Source organism: Heterodontus francisci, chromosome 11 (assembly GCF_036365525.1).
Source record: "Heterodontus francisci isolate sHetFra1 chromosome 11, sHetFra1.hap1, whole genome shotgun sequence".
NCBI classification, from domain to species: domain Eukaryota; kingdom Metazoa; phylum Chordata; class Chondrichthyes; order Heterodontiformes; family Heterodontidae; genus Heterodontus; species Heterodontus francisci.
The window spans coordinates 26788280-26810147 of record NC_090381.1 but is presented as its reverse complement, the minus strand read 5'-3'; the positions used below and the strand labels follow the sequence as shown (position 1 = coordinate 26810147).

Here is a 21868-nt window from a genome sequence, read left to right as displayed (position 1 = left end):
CCTGTGTCACGTGTTGAAATCCCACCCTGTTCAGGATTATGCAGATTGCACTGTCAGGATGACATCCTGGAGCTGAGGGAAAATTCCTCAAAAGGTTTCTTATTTTTATTCTTTCATGGGATGTGGGTGTGGCTGGCCAGGCCAGCATTTATTGCCCATCCCAAATTTCCCTTAACTGAGTGGCTTGCTCGGCTATTTCAGAGGGCAATTAAGAGTCAACCACATTGCTGTGGGTCTGGAATCACATGTAGGCCAGACCAGGTAAAGACGGCAGATTTCCTTCCCTAAAGGGCATTAGTGAACCAGATGGGTTTTTATGACAATCAGTGATAGTTTCATGGCCATCATCACTGAGACTAGCTTTCAATTCCAGATTTTTATTAATTTGAACCCATGTCCCCAGGGCATTAGCCTGGGCCTCTGGATTACTAATTCAATGACATTACCACTTCACCACCATCTCCTTTCCTTCATGGAGACTTTTCATGCGATCACTCACTCTTCACTGCACAATGCACCCCCCACTCCCCCACGCAACCCCGAATATTAGATAGCATGAGCAGTCTGACACACTCAGAGTTCACAGGTCAGTGAGATGTCACTTGTTAATGAGGTAGATAGTAGACTTTGTGAGGACATAGACAAACTGGTAAAATAAAATGGACAAACAGGTGAAATTTAACATAGCGAAATGTAAAGTGATGCAATTTTGTGGGAAGAATGAAGGGAGACAATGTAAACTAAATGGTATAATTTTAAAGGGGGTGCAAAAACAGACTGGAAGCAGTTCGAATCCAATACCGATATGCTCTGCAACGTACTTCTTTTATTGTGTTCGACCAAGTCCGGACACAATGGGCTGAATTTTGGTTCCCATGTCCCAATCCTACTGTCAGGAGGAAATTCTGGTCGGGAACTTTCACATGCCGATGCCGATGTGGGGGGGTCGTGGGAAGGTGGGGGAGGCGGGGCTGGAAAATGCCTCCAGCAGAGGCGTTTAATATCGTGGCAGCTCCGTGAAGCCCACCGATCACGGCAGCGGCAACATAAATTTCAGCCCGAGATCTTTATCGGCTGTTTCTCGCGAACCTTATCATTGCTGATTCATTATAGTTTGACAAGCTTTATCGTAAACAGGTCCTCCAGAAATGAGATATTTTCTTGAAAAACAGATGCCAACTTGTTTATCATCCTGCCCTATTGTCCCACTTCCTATCTCAAGACTGCCTTGGCTATCTTGTTTACCTTGGACACTACAAAAAGTCGAGGCATGTATTATCAGCATTTTCAGCAAAAGTTGAAACAGCACAATCAGTTAAATTTTACCCTGACACATTAAACCCTAAAGCATCATGGAAATTAACAACTTTTAACCATTTCATTATTTCTATCTGCATTAATAATCTACAAGCTATCTGTAAGTAAAAAAAAAAGCAAAAACCTTAATCGTGGAAGGTTAAACCTAATCCAAAACCCTATGTATATGTGTATATACAACTAAAGTATCTTACAAGAGAGACCTGGGTGTGTATGTACACAAATTATTGAAGGTAACAGGACAAACTGAGAAGACTATTAAAAAAACAGATCCTTGATGTTATTAGTAGAGTACAAAGTTATTAATAGAGTATGCTAAACCTTTATAAGTCACTGATTAGGCCTCAACTGGAATATTGTGACCAAATCTGGTCTCCATGCTTTAGGAAGGAGGTCAAGGTATTAGAGAGGGTGCAGAAGAGATTTATTAGAATGGTATTATGGAAGAGAGGCTTTAGTTGTATGGAGAGATTGCAGAAGCGGGAATTGTTTTCCTTACAGCAGAGAAGATTAAGAGGAGATTTGATAGAGGCGTTCAACATCATGAGGGGCTTTGATAGAATGAATAATCAGAAACTATTTCTAGTGGCAGTAGGGTCAGTAACCAGAGGACACAGATTTAAGGTGATTGGCAAAAGAACCAAAGGTGACATGAGGGAAAAATGTTTTTTGCAGCAAGTTGTTGTGATCTGTACTTCACTGCCAATTCAGCTCATGGAAGCAGATTCATTAGTACACTTCAAAAGAGAATTCTATAAATACTTGAACGGAAGGTTTTTCAGGGCTATCAAAGAGCTGGGATCAGGCACGATGGGCAGAATGGCCTCCTGTGTTGTATCAGTCAACACTATACAGCAGAGGAGCGCACAGAGATAGCAACATGTGGATCCAATTAGCTGAATTTGGTGCTTCCTCTCTATCTCTTTGTTCTGGCCAAGCTTTAACCAAAAAAAGCCTTGTTCCTTCATTTCTCTTCTATAGCATTCAAGCCTAAATTTGACGGTCACTGTAATTGAGACATACGTGTGAAAGACAGAGAGATGCAAGACCTCTTTCCTCCCAGAGGATGCCATTTTTCCACACATTTATATTCCACAAAGATGGAGAAAAGATTGCCAAATGCATCTTGCAAACAGTGTTAATTGCATCAAGCCACATCTGTAGATTAGAGAAATGCAACTGCATCACTTCTGTACAATGAAACTGAGGAACCCCAAAGAGATTGATCTTTCTCAGTACACCATGTCTCTTTAAATTTGACTCCTTATCAAGGACAGAAGTTGCATTCTTGTGTAGGCTCAGCTAACTTGCAAGTGGGTAAAGAAATTATGGTATGGTAGCAACTCACCAAGGCTCCTTCGACAGCACCTTCCAAACCTGCGACCTCTACCACCTAGAAGGACACAGGCAGCAGCCGCATGGGAACATCACCACCTGCAAGTTCCCCTCCAAACCACACACCACCCTGACTTGGAACTATATCACCGTTCCTTCACTGTCGCTGGGTCAAAATCCTGGAACTCCCTTCTGAACAGCACTGTTGGTGTACTGACACCCCAAGGACTGCAGCGATTCAAGAAGGCAGCTCACCACCACCGTCTCAAGCGCAGTTAGGGATGGGCAATAAATGCTGGCCCAGCCAGCGATGCCCACATCCCATGAATCAATAAAAAAAAAGCCTAGTGGCTATGGTACTGGACTGGCAACCCAGAGGTTGTGAATTTATAATTCCACTCATGGCCATTTGTGAAATTGATGTAATTTGGGTTTAAGCAGCAAATGCCCATGAACGCTCCTGGGTTGTCATCAAAACCCTAACTGGTTCAGTAATTTCTCTGAGTGAAGAAAGGCTGGCTTATATGTGACTCCTGTCCCACACTAGGTAGTTGATTCTTAATGCTTTCAAGACAACAAAAATTGGCAATAGATATTGGTTTATTGCCCAAATTAAGTGAAATTCCATTCTACTAAGTTTCAGGAAGTTTCTTTTGAAGAACATCCCTGCCTCTCATTTATCCCCTCCTGAATGCGCCAACAGTTTCAGAGGAACAGTACAAGGCCTTACAGCCACGCGAGCCTTTTCCGGCGTTCAATTAGATCATGGATGATCTATATCTCAACTCCATTTACCCAACTTTGCTCCATGTCCCTTGGTATCTTTCTTATTGATATCAGTCTTGTTAAGTGCCATGGGACATTTTTGTTCCGTTAAACGTGCTATATAAATGCATGTTATTGTTGTTATTGACACCTTTACCTAACAAAAATCTCTTGATCACAGTCTTGAAAATTTCAATTGTCCGAGCATCCACAACCTTTTGGCAGAGAGAGGTCCGTTACCATTTGTGTGAAAAAGTGCTTCCTGATTTGACTCCTGAATGCAATATGACAAGAGTGGAAACCTAATTGGTGAGGTTCAAACAGGAGAGATGGGTACGGATTTTGGAAGCAAAAATACGTTTAAGGAATTTGGAGGGAGAATAGGCGGTTGGAGATGGGGCAGTAGATTTGCAAGGAGAGAGGCCCGGAGGGGATGGTGATGGAAAATTGAAAAGAGATCACTGCTTGAACTTTCAGAAGTCAGGGGAATACAAACCAAGTTTGTACAACTTGTTCTCATAGTTTAACTAGTTAAGCCCTGGTATTGTTCTGGTATCCCCTCCAAGGCTACGTTGTCAGCTGCCCTGCACCACCTCACCCATGCACTCATTCTCAGTGGAAGGTAGCAAAACTTAAGGCAGATTACCAGATTGAAATTCTTTACTCTAAGAGTGAAAAATGTTTGGAATAATCTGCCAACACAAATTAATGGTGGAAAACATGGTCTTAAGTTACACACTGTAATGGGAAAATCAAGGTAAAAGAGGGATAGAATTCCACAGAAAAGTTTGGGTGTGAGGGATGGGATTCAGTGGGAGAGTATAGGAGGGATGGGACATGCAGAGCAGCAGATCTTCTGAGAGCTGTTTAAAATCTATAGATATATATTCTTCTATCAAGCCTTGATTGAAGAAATAGCAAAAATAGAGAAGTGCAGTATGTGGAGTGACATTATTTGTGTAAATGAAGGGGTTTTGTGGTTTCAATCCCAGATAATTCAATATTGTTTACATCAGCACAGAAGACATTTGAACAGCTTTGCACTCCAGTATTATTAGGCACTGCGAAAGAGCAAGCCTTTGGCTTCTTGGTGACATTCCTGCCTCTGAGTCAGATGATTCAGGATTTCAACATGTTCCAGACAAGTCATGGAGAGTGCAGACCGGAGTTCCGGCTGATTGGGCTGTGGGAGCCCATAAAACCCTTCCACCATCGAGGATTAACTTCGCTATTGGCTGGTGTAAAGATGGTTACCGCTTTGGAAGGCGCTTTGACGTCATGACTTGTTAGACTGTTAATCAGCCTGCGAATTCATCCACTATTTCACACAGTTCTCCAAGCGAAAGGCAATTAGATAGGAAAGTAGCAACAGTGGCTGCCCTCGAGTTATTCTTTTACATTTTTGGTTTAGTTATGTGTTTGTTTGTGTCTGTGCTTTGCATTACACCATGACTCATTATAGACTGCCTTATTTCAGTACGAGAGGTCCAGTAATATTGGATTGCAGTTGTCTTTTCAAACCTAGAGCAGTTTGGGGTTAAATTAAAATCCATTTCCAGACAAGTGGTTTGAGCCTCACAGAGACAAATGTAGTCAGCAGTTTCTGGTTAATTGTAAAACCATGTCAGGCGTATCCTCACAATGCATTGACTCTTTCTGACTCAATTATTCACTCACAGAGCATTTAAACCACTGCAGGAAGGCTGGTGGTTTCATTCCCTAATGTGTGCTGAGCTGGCTGATTTCAAGCAAGGCAGTTTTAAGGACACTATATCTTGCTTCTCCAGGCTGAAAAGGTTGAAAAAGCCCACCAAAGGTTCCCACTCCAGATTACTTTGCCAAGAATGATTTTTAATTCACCTCTTCCGTTAATTCCCCTCTCACTTCAGTCATGCATGCCATAATAGAGAGCTAGCAAAAGCTGACCAACTGCTTCAAAAGAAGCTGACACCGCCCCAAAAACTGATGACTGAAAAAACAGCCCTGAATATAGTCCTTATAACACATGAAGACAAAATATTAGACTGAAAGTTCAGTGGGACAGATTGTGGCTATGCCTATGATTCCTTCATTGTGGTAAAACAAAGAGAGAATCTGCCTTTATACAGCAAGACCTCAGCACATCCAAAAGCACTTTCCAGCCAATGAAGTACAGACCCACTGGATATTATAATAGGTGTTGTTGGTCTGAATGCTACATGCCTTCTCCCACAAGGGGAAACATCCTTTCCACATTCACCCTGTCAAGACCCCGCAGGATCTTATATGTTTCAATCAAGTCCCCTCTTACTCTTCTAAATTCCAGTGGATACCAGCCTCACCTGTCCAATCTTTCCTTATAAAACAGCCCGCCCATTTCAGGTATTAGTCCCGTAAACATTCTCTGTACTACCTCTAACCCATTTATACCCTTCCTTAAATAAGGAGACCAGTACTGTATTGTGCATTTGGATTGTTACGTATCCTACATATAGGATTATTGGATGTCCTCCATATTGGATTGTTGTGTACCCTGCATATTGGATTGTTGTGTACGCTGCATATCGGATTGTCGTGTGCCCTACATATCGGATTGTTGTGTATTATACAAATCGGATTGTCTTGCACTGTACTGTGATGTTGTGTAGTGTACATATGGGGGTATTGTGTACCATACTTGTGGCGTTGCTGTGTACTGTACATAAGAGTTTTACATGTACCATACTTATGGGATTGCCACTTATTCAGTTTGAGACCAGTAAACTATCCAGAACTTTAGAAAATGTATCTAAACTTGTAATTTCCCTTCCTATTTCCTTGCTTTCTGACAGAAGGAGTATTCAGTATTAAGATTGTTGAGGTTTTTCATGAGATTCTCAGCCACAATGAAGCAAATGTCAGGACTTAGGCCGTGAGCCCACCTTCTCCCCTACCCATACCCCGTCTGCATTCCGATTCTGGTCTGGGCAAGGCTTGGCTACCGGATTACTTATAGGAGAACTCCCTCTAATAGCAAAACACAGCCAAAAAAAAGCAGCCCTGTGCTTCACTGAAAAGGATATTGTTAGTTTCCTAAATTGCCCACCAGCAGGATAATCTAGTCTGGCTGCACCAATTATTTGTCAACTCAGCCGCTCTTCACAAAGGGCTTTTAGAGTGCAGGCCTGTGCTAGTTAACAGCATATCAGAAACTTGGGACTCAAAGAACAGGAGGAAGTTGGGCCTTACAAGGGTTACAGCTTGAGTGTGATCAATAATACATTGAAGTATCAATTGAAAAACCTTTGATGGGATCCATGTAATAGAGTTGGTTGAGGGAGAAGTGGGTGTGAAGTGTCAGTTCTTGAAGTTCTGTTGTAGATACATACTGTTAGATGCTTTCTTTCTGAAGTAATTTGCTCCCAACTGTCTTGTTAGCCTCCAGGAAAAATAAATGTAACTCTTTGAATATATCGGGCCAGACTCTTGTAAGAAGGTGTTTGGTGTCGAGGACATATTGATTGAGTGATTTCTACCATCCACCACATCAAGTCAACGAAAATACATGAAAAAGAATAAGGTAGTGTCTGGTTGTCCAATCGAATATCAATGCTCCCAGCACATGGGTTGTGGGTGCCCATAATACTCTCCCACCATATCGGACTAACTACACTATTGACTGGAATAAAGATGGTTCTAGTTATCCTCGGAGTATTTACATTATGGCTTGTTAGACTGTTAATCAGCCTGAGAAGCAGCCAGTGATTGGGGAACTGAATGCTTCATTATCGGAGTGCTAAAGTTGGAAATTTGGTGCAAGTGGGAATTCAGTGCCGAGGGGGAAGGAGGTTCTGCTTTTTTATTTTTGTTTGACCTCCAGTAGCTGGTGAGTGTTTTTCTTTCGTCTCTCAGCTAGGAAACTGTAACTTGCTATTACATTACTAAATTAATAATTAGTTAACTAATCAAATAAATAAATAAGACAAGAGAGACATGGCAGGGCAGGTGGTGTTCCATAACTGCAACATGTGGGGGTTTCTGGAATTCATTGCAATCCCAGACAACCATATCTGCGGTATTGCATCTGCAGCTCATGCGACTTCAGCTCAGAGTTGTTGAGCTGGAGTCCGAGCTGCAGACATTGTGGGACATCAGAGAGGGGGAGAGTTACCTGGACACTTTGTTCTGAGAGGCAGTCTCACCCCTAAGATTAAGTACAACTTTAGAGTTGGTCAGTGGTGAGGGCCAGGAGGATGTGACTGCGAGGTATGAGGATCCAGCATGTAGTGATAGAGGTGCCTCAGCCCTTGACTTTGACCAGCAGGTACAGGTACTTGTTACCTGTGTGGATGAGAACAAGGACTGCAGGGTGGATGAGCAAACTGATCATGGCACCATGGTGCAGGAGTCCATTCAAATGGGGGGAGTGAAAAGGAATGTGGTAGTGATATGGCACAATATAGTCGGGGGCTAGATACTGTTCTGTGCAGCCGCAACTGGTAATTCTGAAGTTTGTATTGCCTTTCCGGTGCCAGGGTGAGAGACATCTCCTCACAGCTGGAGATGAACTTGGAATAGAAGGGGGAGGGGGGGTGGTCCAGTTGCCATGCTTTACATAGGAACCAAAGACATAGGTAGAACTAGGAATGATGATCTGCTGAGAGAGTTTGAGGAGTTACGGTCCAAATTAAAACACAGAGCATTAAAGGTAATAATCTCTGGATTGTTACCTGAACCACGTTCCAATTGGCACAGGGTCAAGCAGATTCGAGAATTAAACATGTGGCTCGAAGACTGGTATGTGAAGAAGGAGTTTCAATTCATGGGGCATTGTCAGCAGTACTGAGGAAAGAGGGAGCTGTTCCATTGGGGTGGACTCCACCTACACCAGGCTGGGATCAGTGTCTTGGTGAATCATATAACATGGGCTGTGGATAGGGCTTTAAACGTAAAGGGGGGAGGGGTCAGGTGAAGGGAGATTTCAAAATTCAATGAGAAAAGTCAAGGCAATCAACAGTGGAGCAATTTGGGTAAAGGCAAGCAGAACAGGAAGGGACAGAGAGTTTTAAAGTAATAGTGCAACAGTGAATAAGGTGATTCCAAAGAATAGTCGTAAAAACTAAAGTTAAAGGCTCTTTATCTGAATGCGCAAAACATTCGTAATACCATAGATGAACAAACAGCACAAATAGAGATAAATGGTTTAGATCTAATCGTCATCACAGAAAAATGGACTCAAGGTGACCAAGGTTTGGAAATAAATATTCCAGGGTACACAACATTTTGAGAAGAATAGAAAAGGAGGAGGACTAGCCTTGGTAGTAAAGGATGACATAAGCACAGAAGTGAGAAAGGATCTTGGCTTAGAAGATCAGGAAATACAATCAGTATGGGTGGAGATGAGAAATAACAAGGGTCATAGAATGCTGGTGGGAGTAGTTTATATGTCCCTTAGCAGTAATTATACAGTTGGGCAGATAATTAAGCAAGCAATAATTGGAGCTTGTAACAAAGGCAATATAATGATCGTGGGGGACTTTAATCTTTTTATAGGCTCAAAAATCAAATTGGCAAAGGTAGTCTGGAAGATGAGTTGGTAGAATGATTTCATGACAGTTTCCTGGAACAAAATGTTGTGGAACCAATTAGGGGTAAAGTTATTATAGATATAGTATTATGCAATGAGGCAGGTTTAATTAGCAATTTCATAGTAAAAGATCCAGTGGGAAAAAGTGATCCTCATAGAATTGAATTCCATATTAAGTTTGAGAGCAATATACTCCAGTACCAAACAAGAATCTTAAATTTAAACAAAGCCAATTTCATAGATGCAAGGGAAGAGTTGGCTAAAGTTGATTCGGTAAATAGATTAGAAGGAATAGCAGTAAATAAACAGTTGGAAACATTTAAACAAACAATGCAAAATGTTCAACAACAAAAAAATCCATTAAAAAACAAAAACTCATTGAGAAAGACCCATCTGTGGCTTACTAGGGTAGTTAAGAATAGTATTAGATTAAAAGAAGAAGCTTATGATGTTGTAGTGAATAATAGTAAGCCTGAGGATTGGGAGAGTTTTAGAAACAAAAAAAGGGCAACCAAAAAGTTGACAAAAAGGAAAAAATAGGATATGAGAGTAAACTAGCCAGGAATATAAAGACAGATTGTAAGAGCTTTTACAAGTATGTAGAAAGAAGAGTAAACTAAACTAAATGTTGGTCCCTTAGAGGCAGACAAAGGAGAATTTAGTATGGGGAACGAGGAAATGGCAGAGACATTGAAGATAGAGATAAAATATTTGTTCACAGCAGAAGACAGAAATTACATACCAGAAGTAGAGGGTAACCAAGGGGCTAGTAAGAGTGAGGAACTTAAAGAAATTAATATCAGCAGAAAAAAGGTATTGGGGAAACTTCAGGGACTAAAAGCCAACAAATCCCTAGGACTTGATGGCCTACATTCTAGGGTTCTGAAATAGACAGCTGCAGAGATAGTGGATGCACTAGTTATGATCTTCCAAAATTCCCTAGATTCTAGAATGGTCTCAGTGGATTGGAAGTTAGCAAATGTAACACCGCTATTCAAGAAAGGAGGGAGAGAGAAAACGGGGAACTACAGGCCATTTAGCCTGACATCAGTCATTGGGAAAATGTTGGAATGTATTATTAAGGAATTAGCAATGCACTCAGAAAATCATGGTATAATCAGGTAGAGTCAACGTTAGGGTTAGGATTTTACGAAAGGAAAATCATGTTTGAAAAATTTGGTTGAGTTTTTTAGGATGCAACTTGTAGGGTAGATAAAGGGGAACCAGTAGATGTAGTATACTTGGATTTCCAAAAGGCATTCAATAAGATGCCACACAAAAGGTTAACACACAAGATAAGGACTCATGGAGTTGGCGGTAATATATTAGCATGCATAGAGGATTGGTTGACGGACAGGAAGCAGAGAGTAGAGAGAAACAGGCATTTTCATGTTGACAGATTGTGACGAGTGGAGTGCTGTAAGGATCTGGGGCCTCAGCTATTTATTATATATATTAATGGCTTAGACAAAGAGACAGAGAGTAATATATCCAAGTTTGCTATGATACAATACTATGTCAGCTGTGAGGAGGACACAGGGAGTGCAAAGAGATATAGGCCAGAATTATATGTCCTCCCTGGGAGTGGGCTGGGAGACAGTGGGGGGTATGCCATTCCCTTTGCCTATCCCCCCCACCCCTCTGCTACTGTTTTTCCAGGGGCAAGGAGGTGGAAAATGACCTGCCTGCCCCAAGCCAATTGAGGCCTGTAAGTGACCAATTAATTGCCACTTAAAGACCTCCTCCTGCTATTGCTGGTTTCTTACCAGTGGCGGACGAGCATTTCAGCTGAGAAGGTTGCCTGGTAATAATTGGCGGCCTCCTTGCGGGCTGGGGAGGGCCTTCCTGATCGAGCACCCTGTGCCCCACGGATGCTTCCCCTCCCCCCCCCCCAGCAGCCTGGGCTGCCCCCGCTAAAACTACCCCCCCCAACCCTAGACTCCGGCCCCCACCCCCCTCGCCGGGACCCAGCCGATTATCCCCAACGAGGTTCGAATCAACTTACCTTCCTGAAAGGCACCACCCATTGCCCTCTTCTTGCTGGTTGCAGTCCCAGCAGTGGCCACCATTCCAGTGGCGCTGCTGGGACTGGAGAGCTTCTGGCCTTCTGATTGGCCAGCAGCTCTTGGAGGCAGGATTTCCTACTGCAGAGGGGTTGAAGTCCCGACTGAGGCCAGTTAAGGGCCTGGACCACAAAATTGCTGTGTGGCTTCCCAGCCCGGTGGAGGAGGGCTCTCCCCCCACCTTTTAACAGGTGGGTGGGGCCGCTGCCTCATGTAAAATTCCAGCCATTATCAGGTTAAGTGAGTGGGCAACAAGGTGGCAGATGGAGTATAATGTGGGAAAGTGTGAGGTTCTTCACTTTGGTGATATGAATAGAAAAGCAGAATATTTTATGAAAGGCATGAAACTTCTAAATGTTGATGTTCAGAGAGACTTGGGTGTACTCGCACAAGGAACACAGAAAGTTAGCATGCAGGTTCAGCAAGCAGTTAGGAATGCAAATGGCATGCTGACCTTTACTGCAAGGGAATTGGAGTATAAGAATAAGGGGATCCTGCAACAATTGTATAGGGCTTTGGTGAGACCACACTTGGAATACTATGTGCAGTTTTGATGTCCATATTTAAGGAAGGATATACTTGCTTTGGAGGCAGTACGGAGAAGGTTCACTAGATTGGTTCCTGGGATGAAAATGTTGTACTATGATGAGAGTCTGAGTAAATTAGTTCTATACTCTCTGGAGTTTAGAAGAATGAGAGGTGATCTCATTGAAACATGCAAGATTCTGAAGGGGCTTGACAGGGTAGACACTGAGAGCTTGTTTCCCCTGGCTAGGGGATCTAGAACACAGGGGTACAGTCTCAAGATAAGGGGGCGATCAATTAGGACTGAGATAAAGAGAAATTTCTTCACAAATTTCTTCACTTTGGGGTGGCGCAGTGTTTAGCACCGCAGCCTCACAGCTCCAGCGACCCGGGTTCAGTTCTGGGTACTGCCTGTGTGGCGTTTGCAAGTTCTCCCTGTGACCGCGTGGGTTTCCGCCGGGTGCTCCGGTTTCCTCCCACAGCCAAAGACTTGCAGGTTGATAGGTAAATTGGCCATTGTAAATTGCCCCTAGTGTAGGTAGGTGGTAGGAGAATGGTGGGGATGTGGTAGGGAATATGGGATTAATGTAGGATTAGTATAAATGGGTGGTTGTTGGTTGGCACAGACTCGGTGGGCCGAAGGGCCTGTTTCAGTGCTGTATCTCTAAATAAATAAATGGTTGTGAATCTTTGGAATTATCTACCCCAGAGGGTAGTGAATACTCCATCATTGAGAATATTCAAGACTGAGACCGATAGATGTTTGGTCTCTCAGGGAATCAAGGGATATGGGGAGTGGGCAGGAAAGTGGAGTTGAGGCCATGATCATATTGAATGTTGGAGCAGGTTTGAGGGGCTGTATGGTCTACTCCTGATCCTGTTTATTATGTTCTTATGAATCCTTCCCTACTTCACACTCCATGAGAGAAGGCTCACTGTAGGATTAACGCAGAAGACATTATATAAAAGTAATTATTTATCTTTATTATCTACTGTCATCGAGAATCTCAATGTCTCGTTCTTGTTTCTAGTTACACAAACAGGGTCGTCGGGATCGGACTGAAAGAACAGGCGAACAACCCAGAGCTGAAAGTCCGAGGACCTGACTCTATGGCCAAGAAAGTCATTGACAAGCTCTTGTATTTTGACAAGGTAAGATTCTCAGACCCACTTCTGTCTATGGACTATATTAAGCAGCTAGGTGAATGGAATCCAGTAAATCAGCCACATGGCAGAGCTGAGAGAATCAGGAAAATATATTCCAGATGTTATAGGGTTCTCGGCATTTAGGAAATCTTTATGATGGGAAATTCTTGATCATTATGTACCAACATAAGTGGTTCAAGAGTTCACCTACCTAGGCTCAACTATCACCAGTAACCTGTCTCTAGATGCAGAAATCAACAAGCGCATGGGTACGGCTTCCACTGCTATGTCCAGACTGGCCAAGAAAGTGTGGGAAAATGGCGCACTGACACGGAACACAAAAGTCCGAGTGTATCAGGCCTGTGTCCTCAGTACCTTGCTCTACGGCAGCGAGGCCTGGACAACGTATGCCAGCCAAGAGCGACGTCTCAATTCATTCCATCTTCGCTGCCTTCGGAGAATACTTGGCATCAGGTGGCAGGACTATATCTCCAACACAGAAGTCCTTGAAGCGGCCAACACCCCCAGCTTATACACACTACTGAGTCAGCGGCGCTTGAGATGGCTTGGTCATGTGAGCCGCATGGAAGATGGCAGGATCCCCAAGGACACATTGTACAGCGAGCTCGCCACTGGTATCAGACCCACCGGCCGTCCATGTCTCCGCTATAAGGACGTCTGCAAACGCGACATGAAATCGTGTGACATTGATCACAAGTCGTGGGAGTCAGTTGCCAGCATTTGCCAGAGCTGGCGGGCAGCCATAAAGACAGGGCTAAATTGTGGCGAGTCGAAGAGACTTAGTAGTTGGCAGGAAAAAAGACAGAGACGCAAGGGGAGAGCCAACTGTGCAACAGCCCCGACAAACAAATTTCTCTGCAGCACCTGTGGAAGAGCCTGTCACTCCAGAATTGGCCTTTATAGCCACTCCAGGCGCTGCTTCACAAACCACTGACCACCTCCAGGCGCGTATCCATTGTCTCTCGAGATAAGGAGGCCCAAAAGAAAGAAGAAGAATGTACCAACATCTCTTCTTCCTCCAAGAAAACCTCCCGTGCCCAATGGATGCCCAGTGGTTCTTCACTGGCTGCTGATGCCTGAAATTGTTGCCCACCCCTACCAGCTGCCGCTCCTCGCTAATCCTGAGTGACTACCCAAGAGCCAAAATATATCTGCAAATAAGCTGCCTCGTGTCGTTGATCAATGTCAAGCCATCTGATGCAAGTGTGCAGATTGCCTAAATAGCAGTGACGTTTCAAAGCTGCAGAGACTGAATTATCACACCCTGTGGGCTGGATTTTGTGTTGGAGGCGGAGTTCCCGGCGCCAGACGGAAAAGGCAGGGGAAAGCCCACCTCTGCCTTTTCCTGTCCCCCGGAGCGATCTTCCAGTCTCTTTAAATCAAAGTTTCAGGAACCAGGATTCATATCCTTTAAATATGGGAATCCCGCTCCAAGAGTTGTCAGCCAATCACAAGGCCAGCAGCTCAGCAGTATCTGCAGTGCCACCAAGAGCAGTGGGCACTGCTGGTACTGCAGAGGCCTCAGACCCAGGCCCAGCGCTGGAACACTGGACCCACGGTAAGTGAGGCATGATCACTGGGGCCAGTCCAGAAAGCCCCGGCGATGGGAGGGGAGGTCATGTAGTCCAGGGGGAGGGGGGGTCCCAAGGGGTAAACTAGCTCCCAGTGGCAGTGGGAAGTGGCCCTTAATTGACCGTTAATAGGCCACTTAAGGGCCTGAGTTGGCCTCTGGGCAGGAAGGGCATCGTCGGTCTCTGTGCCTCCCCACCTCTGACACCGCCTCAGGGGGGCACATAAAAACCCAGCCTGTGTCTCTGTCACTCTTTCTTTTTCTGCTCACTCTCCCTCTCTCTACCTCTCTTTCTGTGTCACTGAGTTCGCTAGTTGTCGTTCAAAGTTCACTATCTCTGTATCTCAGTGAGCTCTCTGTCTCTTTCTATCTTTTTGAACTCTTTCTCTTTCTGTCTCTGTTTCTCTCTATCTATGTGAGCTGTCTGTCTCTGTCTCTCTTTCTGCTTCTGTCCCTGTTCCTCAAACTCTGAGAATATGTTTATCTCTCTCTGTCTCTGCTTATCTTTCTTCTCTTTTTCTCTGCCTTTCACTCTCTTTCTCTTTTTTTCACTGGAACGACGGAGGTGGAGGGGCGACATGATAGAGGTTTACAAAGTTATGAGCGGCATGGACAGTGGATAGTCAGAAGCTTTTTCCCAGGGTGGAAGAGTCAGTTACTAGGGGACATAGGTTTAAGGTGCGAGGGGCAATGTTTAGAGGGGATGTGCGAGGCAAGTTTTTTTACACAGAGGGTGGTGAGTGCCTGGAACATGCTGCCAGGGGAGGTGGTGGAAGCAGATACGATAGCAACATTTAAGAGACATCTTGACAAATATATGAATAGGAAGGGAATAGAGGGATATGGGCCCCGGAAGTGCAGAAGGTGTTAGTTTAGGCAGGCATCAAGATCGGCGCAGGCTTGGAGGGCCGAATGGCCTGTTCCTGTGCTGTACTGTTCTTTGTTCTTCATTCTCCACCTCTGCCTCTCTTGCCATGTCTCATTGGCTCTGTATCTCACTTCCGCTCATTCTTTCTGTCTTGCTCTCTCCCCCTCTCTCCCTATCGGTCCCTTTCTTTCTTCTCTTTGCCCCATCTCTCTTGCCTGTCTCACTTACTCTCTCACTCTTTCTGTTTTCCTCTATCCTTCTCTTGCCCCTCTCTCTCATTCTGTTGTTCCCCTTTTTTCTGACCTCTTGTTCTGAGTTTGCACACGGACAACTTTTACTGTACAATGCTGGTTGCTGTAGATCAGGCAGCAGTGTTCTGGGTCATATACTCATGTGACAAATGTTAAGTTGAGGACACAGAGATACATTAGTATCTATGCTAGTCATATGTTGCGACTCAAGGCTGTTCGGAAGAGATTCCCACATTCAAATTAACTCTTTCCCGACATGAAAAGCCTTCCATTCCAACAACTCCTTCTCCATGAATAACTCCTTCAGAACATTTCAGCCTGCCCACTGTAAACCAATTTCTATAACGGCTTTGTCTTCCGGAATGTTGGAGCAATATCTAGACTGAGCCTGTTGACAGCCCAAGCATGAGATGGCCATGTGTGGGGCACATGATTGTCTGTCACATGCTGCCCCTCTTATGAAGAACCCTAACTCTACCAATCACCAGCTGAACTCGGGAAGTGGCGCAGAGTTGCTCTGAATTCTATTTTAACTTTGCCTGTACTCCTCTGATGGTGAAGAAGCCAGAATTCGACCAGTTTGATCCTCGATCTATGCTGTGTTGCCTGATTCAGCCAAGGAGTATTACAACTGGCCTTTAGATTCCAAATCCTGATGCCATTTGATAAGGACAGGATTGGACTAGGCTATGACATTCCCCAGGCTAAATAGCTCACACTGTCCAGGCCTACATCAAAAAAAGACTTGCATTTATATAGTGCTTTTCATAACCACTGGATGTCTTAATGTGCTTTACAGCCAATGCAGTACTTCTGAAGTGTAGTCACCTTTGTAATGTAGAAAACATCTGGGAACAATACTTGAAATGCTAAAGGGTATTAGGAGAAAACTGGGGAAAAACCTGACTTTAACTGTCCCAGGGCGGGACTTCCCCTCACTTAAGGGAGGAGGTCCCGCCTCAGTGAGCTGGCGGGCAGCTCTTAGTCCCAGCAGCGCCACCGAGAGTGGTGGCTACTGCTGGGACTGCAGCCCAGCTGACGCCATGGATCCTAGAAATCGGGTAGTTGGGCATGCCGTACCAGGGATTCGGTCGTGCCCTGGTGAGGCTACGGTGTCATTTGGGGGGAAGGGGCGTCTTGGGTCCCTGGGGTGGGTTGGGAGGCGGGGGTGGCCCTCAATCGGGCACCCTGTGCCCGACTGCCATGCCCCCCCCTGCCCCCCTCGGGGCGCGGGAAGGCTGGTAGCTATCGCTGGGCGGCCTTTCACGTCCCCAGCACACCCGCTTGCCATGGGTAAAATACCCGTGGAGGCGGGCGAGGCCCTTAAGTGGCCGGTAAATTGCCACTTAAGGGTCTTGATTGGCCTTGGGCGGGCGGGCCGTTTTCCAACCCCCACCCCCCGCCTGACCTCCGTAAACTTATCCGGAGGCGGAATTGGGGCGGGTCGGCCTCCCGAAGCCTGCCGCTCAATTTTACGCCGCCCCAAAGCCACCATCCGACCCACTGGAGCGGCATAAAATTCCGGCTCGTGTTTATCTGATGCTTTACTTAAGGTGCTGGTTCTCACTGGAACATAGTTCAACCTTTGCCAACCATCCTCTGCTGTATCGCGTAACTGGCCACTCTTAGATGTGTGAGCTCAGACATTGAGAGGCAGCAGGTTGCTTGACCATGGGAGGCACCACAACTGAGCCTAATCCCATTTCTGTCTTTCACCATGCCCACTTACCAGGAAGAGGATAGCAATCGGGAACAGGAACCCTGGCTGATTTTCCATCCTTTCCCCTTCCCCTCTCACCTCCCCACTTCCTCTGTAACCAATGGCACCAAGTGAGCCTGGCTCAGGGCCACATGCGGGTAGTGCAGTCAAGAACTGATTAATTGAGAGAGTTTAAAAAGGGTGACGTTTTTGAAGTTACCAAAGATTTAAACTCAGTTCCTTTCTCCCGCCACTACCACCCCACCCAAGTTGTTCATACAATCATGGAATTATAGAATAGTACAGCACAGAAGGAGGCCATTCAGCCCATTGAATCGCTACCACCTCTTTCAAAGAACAATCCAGTTAGTCCCAGAGCCCCACACTTTCCCCATACCCCTGCAATTTTTTTCTCCTTCACTATTTCCCCAATTCCCTTTTGAAGGCTACTATTGAATTTGTATTCACCACCCTATCAGACAGTGCATTCCAAACCCTAACAATTCTCTGCATAAAACTCTTATTTCCATCACAATATTTTTTCACCTAAAACAAGTAACAATAAAGCAGCAAACTGAAAAGGATTAATATCACTACGTAATATACAGATAACTGTGTTTTATACATTACTGCAGGGCCATTCAGCATTAATGAGTCCCTGCCTCATGATTCATGGACCAATGACCATGAATATGTAAATATTTCCTTTTCTGAAAAGATGTAGAAAGGTTTGAAGTGGAATTCTGTTTGATATCCATCGTCCCTTGAAGATATGTTTGGTTTGATATTTACAACTAATTGATGACGTGTCCGGTTTGGTAATCTGCTGTGATGTTATTGCAAACACAAGGTCACACTTTTCAAGCAGTTTTTCTTAGCAGGAAAGGAAAGAGGGCGGGCAAGTGGCATAAAATTCTTTCAAAGCAACTGTTCCTCCATCAGAATGCAGACTATGAGAATTTCCTCGTCCCACCAATCAAACGCCGTCCCATTGTTTAGAATTTTAAAGAACCTAACCCTCCCCATTCATTCCTATTGTATAGTGTTTCATTGCACGAAACCCCTTCACATTCACTCCTATTGTATAGAATCCCATTGGACTGAACCCTTCCTATTGTGAACAATTACAGTGGCTATGATACCGGACTAACAACCCGTGGGTTCAACTCCCAGTGTGGCAATTTGTGGACCCAGAAATTGGACTGTAAAGCAGGTGCAATGAGGGACAATTTTGGGGGTCAACCTGCCACACCTAACAGCATCAGACACACATCCAGTAACATATTTGTTCCAGCGCATTAGAGACGTCTCCAGGGGCCACCTAAAACAGGATTTAGGCCCCTAGAACATGCTAGTGAGCGGCCTAAGGCCAGTGTTAGGATCCAAACCAGAAATAGGCTTATCCTGAACACAAAAGAGGTTGGCCCTTCTACCTTTAGGATGACATGACATACAGCTGGAAGTTGACATCAAAAAGGTAAGTTTTAAAAAAGATATGCAGTGAATGTTGAGTTGGACAGTGCAGAAGTGCTTTTCCTGGCTCCACATTAAAACTACAAACCACTGCCGGACACCGTTCTTTACTTCCTCTCAATTGCCACCTCACCCCATTCTGCCTGTCCGACTCCTGAGGCCTTCGTCTGAAATCCCAGCTGTCCGAATTTGCCCCCCCACCCTGTCCCGCCCCCACCCCCAGTTACCAGTGCCAGACACTCACTGGCACTGTATTAATGACACAGATAGATCAGTTTGCTGTGGTCCAGCCTTCGGCCTCGTTAGGCACTTGCACTGAGTGCCTGTCACGAATTGGGCACAATCAAACTTCTGGGCCATAAAATTTTAACCAGTGCGGCGTGGTCCTGGAATAACAACTCAGAGATCATGAATTCAAATCTCATTGTGGCAAGTGGTGAGACTGAAGTCAATAAACCTACTAAGACCATGCAAGCTGTGAGGTTGTCATAAAACCCAACTGGTTCACTATTGTCCTTCAGGTGTCACCCACATCCCAATAACAAGTTTAAAAAATATTATATCTCAACTGAAACTCAACTGATTAAGATTTGTCCCATTAACTGTTATTGTGTAAACTCCAATGGACTAAACCTCCACTGATTCACTCTGATTGAATAGACTCACAATGGACTAAACTTTAGTGCTGCTGGATCAAAATCCTGGAACTCCCTCCTAACGGCACAGTGGTGTACCCATACCAGATGAATAGCTGCAGTTCAAGAAGGCAGCTCACTGCCACCTTCCCAAAGGCAATTAGGAATGGGAAACAAATGCTTTCCTGGCCATTGATGGCCAAATCCCCGGAAAGAATAAATAAAATGTCTTCATATCCACTCCCATTTTATAGACTCACAATGGACTAAACTTCATCATATTCACTTCTATTATACAGACTCAATATTATCCATCAATATTGGCGACCACGCTCTGGAAGTGGTTCAAGAGTTCACCTACCTAGGCTCAACTATCACCAGTAACCTGTCTCTAGATGCAGAAATCAACAAGCGCATGGGTAAGGCTTCCACTGCTATGTCCAGACTGGCCAAGAGAGTGTGGGAAAATGGCGCACTGACACGGAACACAAAAGTCCGAGTGTATCAGGCCTGTGTCCTCAGTACCTTGCTCTACGGCAGCGAGGCCTGGACAACGTATGCCAGCCAAGAGCGACGTCTCAATTCATTCCATCTTCGCTGCCTTCGGAGAATACTTGGTATCAGGTGGCAGGACTATATCTCCAACACAGAAGTCCTTGAAGCGGCCAACACCCCCAGCTTATACACACTACTGAGTCAGCGGCGCTTGAGATGGCTTGGCCATGTGAGCCGCATGGAAGATGGCAGGATCCCCAAAGACACATTGTACAGCGAGCTCGCCACTGGTATCAGACCCACCGGCCGTCCATGTCTCCGTTATAAAGACGTCTGCAAACGCGACATGAAATCGTGTGACATTGATCACAAGTCGTGGGAGTCAGTTGCCAGCATTCGCCAGAGCTGGCGGGCAGCCATAAAGACAGGGCTAAATTGTGGCGAGTCGAAGAGACTTAGTAGTTGGCAGGAAAAAAGACAGAGGCGCAAGGGGAGAGCCAACTGTGCAACAGCCCCAACAAACAAATTTCTCTGCAGCACCTGTGGAAGAGCCTGTCACTCCAGAATTGGCCTTTATAGCCACTCCAGGCGCTGCTTCACAAACCACTGACCACCTCCAGGCGCGTATCCATTGTCTCTCGAGATAAGGAGGCCCAAAAGAAGAATACAGACTCACAATGGACCAAACACCTTTGTATTCACTCCCATTGTATAGACTCACAATGGATTAAACCTCTTCATATTCATAGAAACATAGAAAATAGGAGCAGGAGTAGGCCATTCGGCCCTTCGAGCCTGCTCCGCCATTCATTATGATCATGGCTGATCATCCAACTCAGTAACCTGTTCCCACTTTCGCCGCATATCTTTGATTCCTTTCGCCCCAAGAGCTATACCTAACTGCTTCTTGAAAACATACAATGTTTTGGCTTCAACTGCTTTCTGTGGTAGTGAATTCCACATGCTTACCACTCTCTGGGTGAAGCAATTTCTCCTCATCTCAGTCCTGAAAGCTTTACGCCGTATCCTTAGACTATGAGCCCTGGTTTGGACTCCCCCACCATCGCGAACATCCTTCCTGCATCTACCCTGTCAAGTCCTGTTAGAATTTTATAGGTTTCTATGAGATCCCCCCCTCACTCTTCTGAACTCAAGTGAATATAATCCTAACCGACTCAATCTCTCCTCATACGTCAGTCGTGCCATCCCAGGAATCAGTCTGGTAAACCTCCACTGCACCCCCTCGATAGCAAGAACATCCTTCCTCAGATAAGGAGACCATAACTGCACACAATATTCCAGGTGTGGCCCTGTATAATTGCAGCGAAACATCCCTGCTCCTGTACTCGAATCCTGTCACTATGAAGGCCAACATACCATTTGCCCTTTTTACCACCTGTTCCACCTGCATGCTTACCTTCAGCAACTGGTGTATGAGAACACCCAGGTCTTCTTGCATATTCCCCTCTCTCAGTTTATAGCCATTCAGATAATAATGTGCCTTCCTGTTTTTGCTACCAAAGTGGATAACCTCACATTTATCCACATTATACTGCATCTGCCATGCATTTGCCCACTCACTCAACTTGTCCAAATCACCCTGAAGCTCTCTGCATCCTCCTCACAACTCACCCTCCCACCCAGTTTTGTGTCATCTACAAATTTGGAGATATTACATTTAGTTCCCTCATCTAAATTATTAATATACATTGTGAATAGCTGGGGTCCGAGCACCGATCCCTGCAGTACCCCACTAGTCACTGCCTGCCATTCGGAAAAAGACCCGTTCATTCCTGCTCTTTGTTTCCTGTCCGCCAACCAATTTTCTATCCATCGCAATCCACTACCCCCAATTCCATGCGCTTTAATTTTACACACTAACCTTTTACGTGGGACTTTGTCGAAAGTCTTCTGAAAGTCCAAATAAACCACATCCACTGGCTCCCCCTCATCAACTCTACTAGTTACATCTTCGAAGAATTCTAGTAGACTTGTCAAGCATGATTTCCCTTTCGTAAATCGATGCTGACTCTGTCCGATTCTACCACTGTTCTCCAAGTGCTCTGCTATAAAATCTTTGATAATGGACTCTAGAATTTTCCCCACTACCGACGTCAGGCTGACTGGTCCATAATTCCCTGCTTTCTCTCTACCTCCCTT

At 45.0% G+C, this 21868-nt stretch overlaps 1 protein-coding gene across 2 annotated transcripts in view; it reads left to right on the top strand.

The window, feature by feature from the left end:
• gpc5b (glypican 5b) overlaps positions 1–21868 on the top strand; it is a 687302-nt gene that overhangs the window by 343422 nt on the left and 322012 nt on the right. For both annotated transcript variants that reach the window (XM_068041839.1, XM_068041840.1), the window contains one exon: positions 12582–12702. In XM_068041839.1, coding sequence (XP_067897940.1) covers positions 12582–12702 — 121 coding nt within the window. The remainder of the gene's footprint in view (positions 1–12581; positions 12703–21868) is intronic.